The 13878-nt window shown below is 36.2% G+C and overlaps 1 protein-coding gene across 8 annotated transcripts in view; it reads right to left on the bottom strand.

Annotated features, from left to right (window-relative positions):
- Positions 1 to 2661: 2661 nt before the first annotated feature.
- LOC121877623 overlaps positions 2662 to 13878 on the bottom strand; it is a 74420-nt gene continuing 63203 nt past the window's right edge. For 7 of the 8 annotated variants that reach the window (XM_042383439.1, XM_042383475.1, XM_042383451.1 and 4 more), the window contains 6 exons: positions 10160 to 10275; positions 7869 to 7953; positions 7621 to 7758; positions 7228 to 7391; positions 4522 to 4714; positions 2662 to 3852 (listed from right to left, as the gene is read on the bottom strand). In XM_042383439.1, the coding sequence (XP_042239373.1) occupies positions 3719 to 3852; positions 4522 to 4714; positions 7228 to 7391; positions 7621 to 7758; positions 7869 to 7953; positions 10160 to 10275 (830 nt within the window). In that variant the 3' untranslated portion in view covers positions 2662 to 3718. The remainder of the gene's footprint in view (positions 3853 to 4521; positions 4715 to 7227; positions 7392 to 7620; positions 7759 to 7868; positions 7954 to 10159; positions 10276 to 13878) is intronic. The other variant, XM_042383444.1, reaches the window with a different exon arrangement.

Genomic DNA, 13878 nt, shown 5'->3' with positions numbered 1-13878 from the left:
AACTTTGACCAGACCATGATTGATCAGGAAGTCGATCATTGTTTAAACTGGGTCGACTCCTCTGTTTTGTCCTCTGATGAGATGGTTAAATTACATAATGATGTCCTCCAGTCCATTTCAGACAGTTATTGTCCAGGTGTCATCAAGAAAATTACAGTACTAGATGACTTTCCATGGTATGACTCGTCTATAAGACTGTGTTCACACCAAACAAATCGAGTCGAGTCACGTTGAATCGTGATTCCATGATTCATCATTCAAGCACACATTATTTGCAGAAACCGTTCACACCAGAGGAGTCGAGTCAAGTCACGTTGAGTTGAGTCAATTCATGAATATGGCCGGACCCAATTTTTCATCAGTCATCGAGAGTCGGATGTGGTTGTGGTGGAAGGAAGCCTGGTCATGCATCTGGAGAATATGATAAATCGTGCCCTAGTGATCGGAGACACCAAGATCATGAAGTGATCTCAGTACTGTGGGAATAGGTTGCTGCTGAATTGAATTCTACAGGTAAGATTATATATTGATGATAATCCCCTAGGATAATACAGTACAGGTATAAATAAATAATAGCCAAATAATTCACATGTGAATGGCATTCAGGATGATGCTGAATGCGGTAAAGTATGGAGGCTGTTGCTGGTATTGCTTTGACTGTATAGCCAAAGTAAACCAGGCTATTGCAGAACATAAAAGAAAGAGATATGTACTTAGTGACGAAAATAGATGAAACTGGATCCTTGTTGGGTGCCAAACTATAACAAGTTAGGAAGGATATCCTCACTTAGACTGAGGGCAGGTTGATAGAGTAGAGGGAGTCGTTAACCTTAAGGTCCTGGGTGACTACTTTTATCCTCTTCGCCACTGATCGGCTTGTTAGCCTTTTGGGCGATCGGTCACGTCTCTGATTACTTTTCCTTTTCATTTATCCTCTTCACCAAAAGATCGGCTTGCTAGCCGCCTGGGCGATCGGTCACTTCTCTGTCACGCACTGTTGGCAAATACTGGGCATGCACCGGCTCCTGAATGTACGTGAACCCGCTCCAGTGTTGGTCAAGTCTTGTCTTGAAAGAGCTCGCACTCGGTGCCGTCACAACACTCTCTGGTAGATTGTTCCAAGAGTTTACAACCTTCACTCTGTTCCAGAACGTCCTACCAGTGCGCTCCGAGTGACTTTCCAGAACGTGCGCCTATTCCCGCCACTGTTTAAATGCCCAGTGCGGGTTATCAAGTTCCAGTGTAAATATTTGCCTGTCACACCACACGCTCGGCCACAGGGAAGCTTCCTGAACATAATTACCTACCCCTGTACTTTTGTTTGTCTATTTTATCATGTTGTATCAAAGTAATATTACTAAAAGTAGTGTACAGTAGTTGTATTGTAGTGCAGTATTACTGTAAAACAATGCTATGATTATGTTATAAATGTACTGTATTTATTTGTGGAATTATTATTATTTTATGCATTACTTGCTCTACCAAACACAAAGACAGCCAGGCAGACTGGCAACCGACTGGTAAGTGTTGCCAAGCACTTTTTATGAAAAATAATGCAAATAAAATATTTTAAATTAATTATTTATAGCAAATAAGTATTAAGATAAGTAAATATATACATTATTGGCCACCTCGGACACAAAGACGAGCGAAAAATAGCTGCTAAGTGCGGAGGGACCACGAGTGTTAGTTATCAAACCAACACTGTCTTCTTATCTCCCCCCCCCTCTCCTCCCTCCCTCTGTGCAGCCAAGGAAGTTTCTAGAGGGTCAATATATAGTTTTTCTTACTTATTTTGTTATTGTTTTGTCATTTTAAAAGGTTAAAAATAATTTTTGGAAAAGTTGAATTTTCTTGATTTACCCCCATGCAGGGGGGTGGGGGTGGTGTACTGTCACCAGCACCCTAACCCAGGGCTTAAGAAGAGCTATGCTGAGGTTGCAGCAGGGGCACAGAAGGTGAAGAAGAGTAATGTAGGGTCCGAACAGGTCCTGCAGCAGCTAGGAAATTTACAGAAGGGTGTTGAAACGATGACAACTAGTAGACCTACTGATACGGGAGAGGAGGAACACTGGGTATGATTTGAGTGAATGAACAATATAATAGTGTTTGGGATTCCTGAGAGTCAGTCGGAGGAGCTGAAAGTAGTAAAACACATGATAAGATGAAATTTCAGAATATTTGTGATGAGGCTCTGAACCTGTCGGCTCCCCCTCATGATGTGAGGAGGCCCCCTCGGGATCACACTAGAAAATGAGAATATGAAGTGGGAAGTTATTCAGAAGGCAAAAGAAAAAAACTTAAAAGGGAGCGAAGCATTTCCGGGTAGGCTACTATATTCATAAACTCAGACTGCACGGTAATGCAGTGGGAACAGCTCAAAGAATTCTTGAATTTCTTGAAGCAGAAGAGGGAGGATTCAAAGAGAAACTGGAGTACCCAGTGAAAACATGCGATATTTGTTAAGGTTACACAGAATAACACCATTCTCTTATCTGATATGTTGATTGAACCCAGGACGCAATGGTGAGAGGCATGTGTACTACTGCTGTAACATCAACACTACAACACCCTTTAGGCCAATGGTATCCAATGGCAAGAGCTACTTGCTCTTATTTTCTAAGTTAAGTTCTCCAAGCTAGAGGCATAATGAATATGGTGTTAATGACATTTTTATTGATAATTGTATAAAACCTGGACGCTTACAAGCTTGAACATCAAAACCCTAGTCTCTCGCTATCATTATTATTGTTCATACAATAAAAGGTACAGACTCCTTCACCAGTGCATTTACAGCGGCTCGTCAGATTTTGTGCAGCGTGGCAGTATTGTGTTTGTTTATAGTCGACAGAATGAAACTTGCAATAGTAAACATATGGAATCAAATTAAAGCAATATTAAAACAAATTTATCAAAGCTAATGATTTGTGGAATGTTTATATGACGAGCCCCTGTAAACGCCCTAGTGAAGGGGACTGTACAGCAATCACATACAAAACATTTAGCCTACAACAGCTTAATTGGAATTACCTTGTACACTAAAATATCAACAACCCTTTTATCTTATGATATTTAAGCAGCCTTTGTTTTCATTAAATGGTAATGTTTTCACTTACTGTATAATGAAATCTCAAGACAGACATCCAAACTTTTAAAAATAAATACATTAATTAGTTTAAATATTCACACAAGCTGTCCAATTAGTTAACATTGCAGGTATTAACTTAGTAGGAACTTAAATGAATTCACATATACTGTACAGTACTGTACAGCATAGCTATGTTCTTTCAATTAGTTGAAGATTGTACTTAAATACCAGTAAATTATTTAATAAAGTTATTATCTTGACAGACTGGTGAAAGTGTTATGGAATGATATGTAAAAGAAATTACAAAGATTGACAAGGATGGAATATTGTTTTAAGAAGTTTAATTTCCACTGTGGCAATGTTACCTCTCCAAATTTTTGGGGGAAAATTGAAAGGTGGGGCAAGAATCACTCAATTAAAATTTTGGAAATTATAGCATGCAGTGTTTACAATTACACTTGTTTAAGTACCCAGTCTGTTTTATGTGGGTTATATTACAGCCGTTAAAAGATTTAAAGGTTTTTCAGGTAATTATAAAAGGGAAGTTGGGTACCAAAAATTTCTAGATGATTTGAAACTGAATGAAAGGGCAGGAGGGGAAGATAAAAACTTAAGGTACTTCTTCAGGAATTAGGTACAAAGGAGGTGCACGATGCATACAAACGCCATCAGTAGTAGGGATGATGTGGCATACCATGCCCCACAAGTCATGCCTTCGTGATGTATCTCAAACTTTATCTGGTTTGGGTACTCGCATTCCTGATCTGAGGGAAACATAATAACTTATTAGTGAAGAGCTCTTGTTAACTCTAAAAGCTGTGACATTATTATAGTTAGAGTATTTTTTTTTAATATAGTAATGGTGACATACAATATGTACCTATACTACTGTACTGTACTAATAAGTTGTGGTATCGTTTCAAAAACTTGGATTGATAAAAATTGGCATGACTGAATCTTCAGTTTGGAGCAACAAATAGTGCAGGGTGGCCAGAAATGAGTAAATACCTGTACACACACATATAATTTCCCTTCATTCGTTGTCATTCATTCGTTCTTCTGTTGTAAATGATGTTCTGTGCTATAGTACTGCCCTTGGTTCTTCCACAAGGTCCCAAATCTGGCTTACCCCATTCATTTCACATAGGTCAACAGTATGTCCTTAAATAAAAAAAATCTTTGCACATTGTTCTCCCATTCATGCACATTTCTGATTCCTGAAAGACCATTCCCCTATTTCTAATGCATCTTTAATATATATATATATATATATATATATATATATATATATATATATATATATATATATATATATATATATATATATATATATATATATATATATATATATATATATATATATATATATATAAGAGCATTACACACATACAGTAATGTATATGAATTACTTTTATGGCCACAGACCAATTTACCTTGACAATAAGTTCCGAGAGCTGTTTGGCCTGTCACAGACAAGAAAATCGGGGCGCAATCCACCAGATAGCGTCCACACAGTTCCGTCCACTCCATATCAGTGCCTCCAGTAACACATGCATAGTCACTGGCAGTAGTGTCTACAGTCATGCTCTCCCTACTGCTGCAGACTGAGACATCAGCATTACTAACCTGTATTTGAAAAAAGAAAAAAAAATAGAATTTAAGCTTTGGAAAATCCAATGTACAGTAGTACCCCGATTTACGCGGTCAATTGAACCCACAGGGTACCGCGGAAAGTGAAAACCGCGTAAAATGAACAACAGAACATATGGGATTAATTCCAATAGAGACTGGCCCGACCCCCAAACTCCACTTTTTCCGACACAATACCTATGTTGTTGTAAAAATAACATCTAAATTTTATGATGGTATGCTCACACAATTAATATTTAAGAGAAATACAGTTGCCAGGTTAATGTCCATTCAAATAATGGACTCAAATCCCCCCCCCCCTCTTCCCAGCCCACTAGCTCCTACCTCTCTGATTAATGTTTGGGTGAAAACTCTTAGATTTTAACGTTTAGTAATAAATAATACCTCAGACTAAAGTTAGGATAATATAATTGACATTTCTGATTCCTTTTGCAGGTCAGGGAATATTTTGAATGTAAACTTCATATATTCTGCACAAAAGGATAAAAATATTTGCTTTGTGTAAAACCAAAATTATTACTTTTAAGATCTAAAATTCTTGTATGTCGTACGCAAAACTTATGATGTTTATATTCAAAATGATCATCATATTGTAAGAATTCCAGCAATGTAAATTATATTCTGGCCGGTAATTTGTATGAATTTTATGAGCTAAATAAAGTGAAAGTGAAGTCTGGTTCTGGCAAGGTACCGCGTAAATGAGAAATCATGGAAAGTGAAACCATGTAAAGCGGGGTAATACTGTACAGTATAATGAAATAACATTAAATGATAATAAAATCTAATATTGAATATCTAATGTAGCACTTGAAATTATCATCTATCCATTTACCAGCAGAAAGTAGATGTTACTGGGCAGTAAGTGATACACAACTTACATAATATCTGTTAGTTATGAACTTATGATGAGACAAATTTACTTTTATGTTAGAGGTATTTTGAAGATAAACCCCCAAATAAACTGAAATACTGCATAGTTATATAAATTATATAATGTTTTGTCATTTTGGCAATTTGTTTTCAGCTGTTGAAGTAAAACCTAGTTTCATATTTCTCGGTTTTATTCAACAAAGAACATAGCCATCTGTAACAAAAGAAACAAAAAATATGAGGAGCTCTGGACCTTAATCTACTGAGTACCAAAATAGAAAATGGAGGAAAATACTGTGTATATATATATATATATATATATATATATATATATATATATATATATATATATATATATATATATATATATATATATAGTATATATATATATATATATATATATATATATATATATATATATATATATATATATATATATATATATATATATATATATATATATATATATATATATATATATATATATATATATATATATATATATATACACACACACACACACACACACACACATACATACAGTTGTACCCCGCTTAACGCGGTTTCACTTAACGCGATTTTTCAGATACTGAACACTAGGCAGCCAGTGTATGTGAAGAAATTTACTTACCGGTATATACTGTAATCAGAAGCAATAATTGCTAACCCCCCTCCCCTCCCAGTACCTGGAGCCACAGCCAGTGAAGGCCGATATTGACATAATGCAACATCGCCAGCCACAATACAGTAATGTAGTTCCAAAATTACCCAGCAACGTTTAGACAGGAAAGGGTAAGAGAGGAAGGTTTGTCCGATCGCTATCAAATAGGGAGGTACTACCGCCTGGGAAGATATTAGTAGATCCTGCTGCCATATGGCATCACAAAAATTTTGACCAAGTCCCAGGTTGCTGATCTAACTTTCTGCCTCATTTACACACAATTGCAGGGTCTCAATTGTTTCTCTTACTTTGACAACAGAACATACATACCTGTATATTGTTTCTCACTATTAATATCTTTTTTATTTTTTGTATTTATTTATGGTCTTTTTTTATTACACTATATTATATTATTATATCATATCATTTTTATTTAATATTTTTTTTTGTATTTTTTATTAATTATATTATTATTATTATTATTATTATTATTATTATTATTATTATTATTTTGCCCTCCAGGCCATGATGTAGGTCATTGACCTGTGCCCTGGTGGGCTAATCCGGTAAAAAAAAAAAAGGCCTTCACTTGTCATGGCTCTGGCTGCTGGGGGTAGGGGGTGTAGGAAATACTGCTTCTGACTGTACATAAGATAAGCCATGGCATACTTACTTTCCATCATACTTGGTGTAGTAGTAACCATATTTTAAACATCATTTTGCATTATCTTTGGCCAATGTCATATTAATTTCCACAAATTTTCATAAAATACATAATGTACTCTGTTATTATTGCTATATCCATTCTTTTCACATGCCCTTGTCAAGTTAGTCCACACCTAGTTATTGAAGCTAATTTAATATATTTTCCTATTTGTCACCTTGACCACTTCCTTACTACTCATCCCCTCTATTAAACTACTGGTCAGAATACAGTTATGAATGTGATGCCACTGACCTTTAACTTGAGGGAGCCTGAGAAGCGGAAGTTTTGTGGGGCAATCTTAATGTATGTTGTGAAATTGGGAGACACATAACCGGTGTATACATGGGTTGCCTCTTGATAGTTGCTGAAGTTTGAATTGTAGGTATCACATGCAGGATACACAAATACAGAAGGAACTGTAATAATGAAAAAAAGAATGTTATAGTCAATAAGACTATTGTACCTAAAACACTGTAAGAACAATGTTGAGGCAATCATTATCATAAACTGACGATACAAAGTGAAAATTCATTACTGTACAGTATCTCGTGAGGGGGGATGTGAAACTATTGAAAATGGTAATAATCTCAAAATTAGAGTTTTGTGTTTACACATTGCATAGTTTGATACAAAAGTACTTCTTACTTTTACAAATCCGTTTAGCTAATGTTGCAGCAAATACTTCTATTTCTTGTACATTGTTGGTGAAGAAGTCAGTACTTGGGTCCACCAGCATATCAATGAAGCTGTTCTTGCTCTTGCCAACCAACAGGAAATATACATCTGCCAAATACATGAACTTTTTATAAATGTTTAATTTTTTTTTTAATTCTCTCTATATATATATATATATATACGTACAGTACAGTTCTCTATACATTTGACGACCATACCTGGGAAACGTTGCCTAAATTGAGACAGCAGATCCAGGAAAGTATCGGGATCTGGTATACTACCCGGTACATTCCACAGCACCACCTGTCAATAAACAATTATATCATATAAGTGGAGGGACAAAGTTAGCAAATTGCCCATCTATGGCAAATTATCTCTGAAGGAGTGGGATTGTTGATCCATCTTTTGTAATGATTTCATCTAAAAGAAATGAGAAAAAACAAGATGGGTGTGTGGATGTAATGAGGATGAAAAGAGAGTTGGTGATAGGGAAATGGATAGGATTTTAATTACTGTACCTAATTGTGAAATGCCAAAAATGAATGGGAATGGGGAGAGACTAACTATATAAGTGTGCTGTTGGTGTTGGTGGTACAGCAGTAATGCACATGCCTCTCACCATTTTGTCCTGGGTTGGATGAGAAAACAGTATAACCCTACCAAGCATTTCTCTGGATACTTCAGTTTCCTCTTGTAATAATCCTGAACAATGAAGGTCATACAACAACAGACCAACTGCCTGAATGGCTTTAGTGCATTTTTTCCCAGCTGAGAAGAGATGTCCCGCCCCCTCCTCAAGAATTACAGCTGATTGGCTGTTGCAAATCTGTCCGATTTCGTCCTGAAGTAATGATGTATTTCTAAATGATTTAAGGGGAATATAGGGGATTTTTAGGAGTGTTTCTGATTTTATGCATTTTTTGGCTTTACTTTGTACTTTTTCTGTGAGTTGGAACCAATTACCCAATATCCCATTGAAATAATAGATTCAGTTAACAAAATTTTTGGTTAACAAACGACTCTGTGGAACCAATTGTGCTAGTTAATTGAGGGACCACTGTACATCATTACTTCAGGTAGAAATCGGAGAAATTTGCAACAGCCAATCAGCTGTAACTCTTGAGGAGGGGGCGGGGCATCTCTTCTCAGCTGGGAAAAAATGCACTATAGTAAGTTGGTAATTGATAAAAAATGATAAATTTGGAAGAAAAAGGTTAGTGGGGAGAATATATGGTTAAAAAAGGAAATTCATTTGTATATAGTAGTACAGTACATGTAGCTGTGACAAATGAGAAAATAGAAAGATCATTAGATTATGTGTTGGTAGAGAGAAGATTGAAATACAAGATGAACGATGTCAATGTTCTAGGAAGAGCTGTGCAAAAAATGTCTGATTTGGGAGAAGTGATAATAGGGGAAATGCTGATTCAGCATTACTAAATGGGTGTGAAGCAAATGACTCTGGATGCAAGAGGAAGAAACACATTAGAAGTGACAGATATGAAATGGTTGGGAGTAATATGTTGGATGAATGAAATGAGAATAAGAGACACAAGAAAATTTAAATGTGGAACTGAAAGAAGTATTGGAGGGAGCTGACTGGGGTTTCCTAAGCAGTTGTGAAAATATTGAGAGAAATGGTAAAAAAGCGTGTGTAAGTCTGATGGTAAAAGGGAAATGAGAATACCAATGGGGTGAAGGGCAGATTGCTGTAGAATGGAAACAGAGAGATCCAGGAAGCAGTAGTGTGAATAACAGGAGAGAATAGTATTATATGGTTTATGTGAATGGATGTGCTGCTAATGAGAGAGAGAGAGAGAGTCTTCTCTCTTTGTTCTGGCTTGAATGAGTGAAAAGGCAATTTAAAGATACTGAACATTTGACTTAATGGAGAACAGCATTAGAAACAAAGTGCAGTTATATATCTAGATTAGATTTTGTTAGGGAGGACTGAACAGAGTTGGGATATATCATCCACAAAATGTGAGAGCAGTATTGTATTCCATTTTATTGAAGTCCTGAGCAGTGAGTGAAATTAGAAATGCTATGTTGAAAATTTATTGTTCAGTTAGATAAAGTCTCATGAACTACTATACTGTATAGATCAAAGTTAATAATACTCATATTTCATAATCTTATGTGAACTATGCCTCACTTTCATTATAAGAATAGCCAGCCTTACCATTATGATCTACGTATAGACTGAATCCAAATAGGTATGGAAGGTTAGGTGTTTAGGAAACTATATAAAGTTAAAAGAATGTTAATGATTAGCTCACCATATTTGAGACTTCTTTTGCTTCCTTCACAGTTTCTTGCTCAAATGATTAGGGAGAGAAAGGTCATATAACTGTTACTGACCTGTGAGTGGGTCATATAACTGTTACTGACCTGTGAATGGGTCATATAACTGTTACTGACCTGTGAGTGGGTCATATAACTATTACTAACATGTGAGTGGGTCATATAACTGTTACTGGCCTGTGAGTGGGTCATATAACTGACTGACCTGTGAGTGAGCCGAGGCATTCTTGCCATCACTATGGAGTTTAGTGTAGAAGTTGGTGTAGTAGGCAGTCAACTCTTTCAACACAGCCATCATATCTGAGCCTGACCCATAGCTGCCTGGAATATGTTCAGATACCATATAATTGTTAATGGCATTTTATATAAACTAACAATGTATTGTTCACCATGACTGAGGATAAGAATTTATATGCCATGTATAAAAATAACCTATAATATTCTTTTTCCTGTAAGCAGCAAGAAAATCAGAAGAATATATTATACTGTACTCTTTGCCAATTAAATTTTAAATCATATCATTAACTCTCTGAAAATCAAATATTAAGTAAGTAGAGTATTGAAAGTGAGTACAGTACTGTAGTATAATAGGCCTCATGGTACACAAGGGGGTACCTTCACTTCTCCATCTTTAAGGTTAGGTAAATTGGGGGTCCTTGGTGCAAACTAACAACCCGTTGGACAGGAAGCAAGTGCTGTCTCCACTCAGCTGCTGCACCTCTTCAAATAAATATTAAGTAAATATTACAGGTTGGCAATCTTTCATCCAAAAATTTTGGGGCTGATTGCATTTTGGTTTTCAGGTATTTTGGGATGCCTATGCTTATTTATATTGCAATAGCCTAAGCCTAGGCTGACCTATACAGGCCTGGATCCAGACCTCAAATCTGACAAATGCAATATATATATATATATATATATATATATATATATATATATATATATATATATATATATATATATATATATATATATATATATATATATATATATATATATATATATATATATATATATATATATATATATATTTTTTTTTTTTTTTTTTTACTTATCCAGTAGATCACCACTTCCGACCTCTTGTTTTTATGATATTTATACAGAAAACAGAATTTTGCTGAGGAATTATTCAGTACTGTACCCAGTAATTAAGGTTTTAATAATATTTGGTTTGATCTACTGTTACAGACCTGTGGAAAAAACATTGAGTCAAATTTGCCAATGAAATTCTCTCACTCACTAACACCATTGTTTCTTGCTACATATGTACTGTACAGTCATTGCTGATTTATGTGTGTTTAAACAGTATACTGTACTGGGTACTTCAGGAAATTTTCTCAGGAAAAATGATTTTTGGGGTATTTTTTTAATAATGAAGCTGGAAACTTAGCATTGAGTATCATGAACACAAAACTTTGTGTGTCACAAGTTAAGATGAGTTGGGACAATGGTCAAACCAACAGCTCTGCATTTATTTATGCTAATGGAACTTATTGCAGCTTTAGTGTTATGTTGCAGTCTTTGTTAAAGGTATGACTTTAAACAGGGGATTTGGCTCATGCTGCTCACTTGATCACACAAAACCTGCCTTCATATTCACATACAGTAATGTCCATTCAAAAACTTTAGGTTTTTGGATCGGTTTAGTTTTGGAATTTTATATAAAGGATCCTTGAAACTATGTATAATTCAATGGGTTGGGATGCCATAATTGAGACATCACCACCAAAATACAGTACTGTATAGTACAGGTAATAATAATATTAGCTGGTCTTATGTTTCTCAAAAGTGCTGGTTCTTCTAAAGAATTCACTAGCACTCAAAACAGTACAAAGTCAAAGACTTGAAAATAAAAATTAATATTGGACTAAAAGATCACAAAAAGTGACAGTTCCACCTCTATCATTCAAATACCCTTAAATTTGAATACTTCCTAAACCCTATATTTATCCATCACTGTACCCTGTACAGGATAATAAACTTTTAAAATAAAGAAAGGTTTTAAGTTGCTTTTTAAAGGCCTACACAGAAGTCAACTGCTTCATGGATGCAAGCAACTGATTTTACAATCTGGTTGCTGTATAGGAACTGGATCAGGCAGAAAAGGAAAAATCCCGTACTGCTCTAGGCTCCTCAAGGCATGAAGGATCATCACTACTACACAAAATCATTTCAGAATGAGCAGTCAGTGGAATTAGTAAGTAGGCCAAATACTAAGGCTTACCAAACATTAGTGTCTTAAAAGTCATTAGACAGAGTTTGAACTCTATCCTGGCTTTAATTGGAAGCCAATATCATTCGAACAAGAATTGGGTAGTGGGAGTCCTCTGTGGGAAAGCAAAAATAAGCCTGGCAACCCTGTTTAAACTTTCTTCTTTACTTTACTTTTTTTTACTTATATCCTCTTCACCACTGATCGGCTCATTAGCCGCTTGGGTGATTGGTCACGTCTCTGTTACGCACTGTTGGCAAGTATTGGGCATGCACCGGCTCCTGAATGTACCTGAACTTGCTCCAGTGTTGGTCAAGTCTGGTCTTGAAAGAGCTCACACTCGCTGCCGTCACAACACTTTCTGGCAGATTGTTCCAAGAGTTCACAACTCTCACTCCGAAAAAATTTGCCCTCAGTTTTCTGGACCTGTGGCTTCTTCAATCTCGAGCTGTGACCCCTTGTGGGGTGAGTGTCACCCAGCTCCAAAGTTTGAAGAGCCAAAATCATCTGTGCCGTCTCCCCTCCTATTTCCTTGGATGACAATAATCTCGGTTTTGCCATCATTCAGCTTAAGTTTTCTCCTAGCCATCCAAATCTTCATATAAGACATCAAGGATTTCATTGTATCCTCAATATTCTCAACATTTTATATTTTTACATGAAGTTGTGTATCAGCAGCATAGAAATGGTAGGCAACACCAAGAGCATCTAGCAGAGATGCAAGGCTACTGGTATATACAGGTACTCCTCGACTTATGACCTACTTGACTTGCGACCACCTGGACATGCGACCGCTGCAGTCCTACCAAAAATTTTTCAAATTACGTATTTTCGAGTCCCGACGTTAGTGATTGCGCTGTGTACTGACAAAATTTTCGTTTGTAATTCCCTTTAAAATGGCTGGCAAGCTTAAAAGTGAGTTTTGTAGTGCTGAGAAGAAAAAGAGACACCCATTTTAGATTTCTATGTGTTATTTTCGCATTTTCGACTTACGAACTGGATCTGGGTCCCTAACCCCGTTGTAAGTCGGGGACTGCCTGTACTGTAAACAGAAGTGGTCCTATAACTGATCCCTGTGAGACTCCAAACTGCAAAGGGACCTGGTCTGAAATGGTTCCACCAACCATCACACATTAATGGGGCTCTGACAAATAAGACTACAGCAGTGAGAGTGCATTCTCACGGACACCAAACGACCAAAGATCCTGAAGCAACAGATGATAATCCACGGTGTCAAAAGCTGCAGAGAGTTTCAGCAAGACCAGAAGGGAGGACTTTCCTGTGCAAGACTTTATTACCAGATCATTATGAATTTTACATAAGGTAGTTTCAGTTGAATGATGCTTCCTATAGGCTGACTGGACAAGATGGATCACTCCATAACTCTCTAACAGAGGAAGTAACTGATCTAGCTAAGCAGGCTCTATGATCTTTGATAAGAAAGAGAGATTGGAGACTGGACAATAATTTTACATATTTTCAGTATCAAGACCAGGTTTCCTTAAAAAAGTGGACGCAATAAAGCCTGTTTCTTAGATCGCACAAATTTGCCCTCTGCAAAACATGTATTTATGATTCTACAAATAAAGTCTGTTGCATGCTCATATACATTTACAGGATCAAGACGACAAAGTCTTCTTCGAGTTCTTGATATAGCACAGAATGTTGTTCACCCCTAACTGTAGTAGAATTGTCCAATAAAAGACCAGTAC

The sequence above is a fragment of the Homarus americanus genome, unplaced genomic scaffold (genome assembly GCF_018991925.1).
Source record: "Homarus americanus isolate GMGI-L3 unplaced genomic scaffold, GMGI_Hamer_2.0 scaffold33468, whole genome shotgun sequence".
NCBI classification, from domain to species: domain Eukaryota; kingdom Metazoa; phylum Arthropoda; class Malacostraca; order Decapoda; family Nephropidae; genus Homarus; species Homarus americanus.
This window is presented reverse-complemented; position numbering and strand designations above follow the sequence as displayed.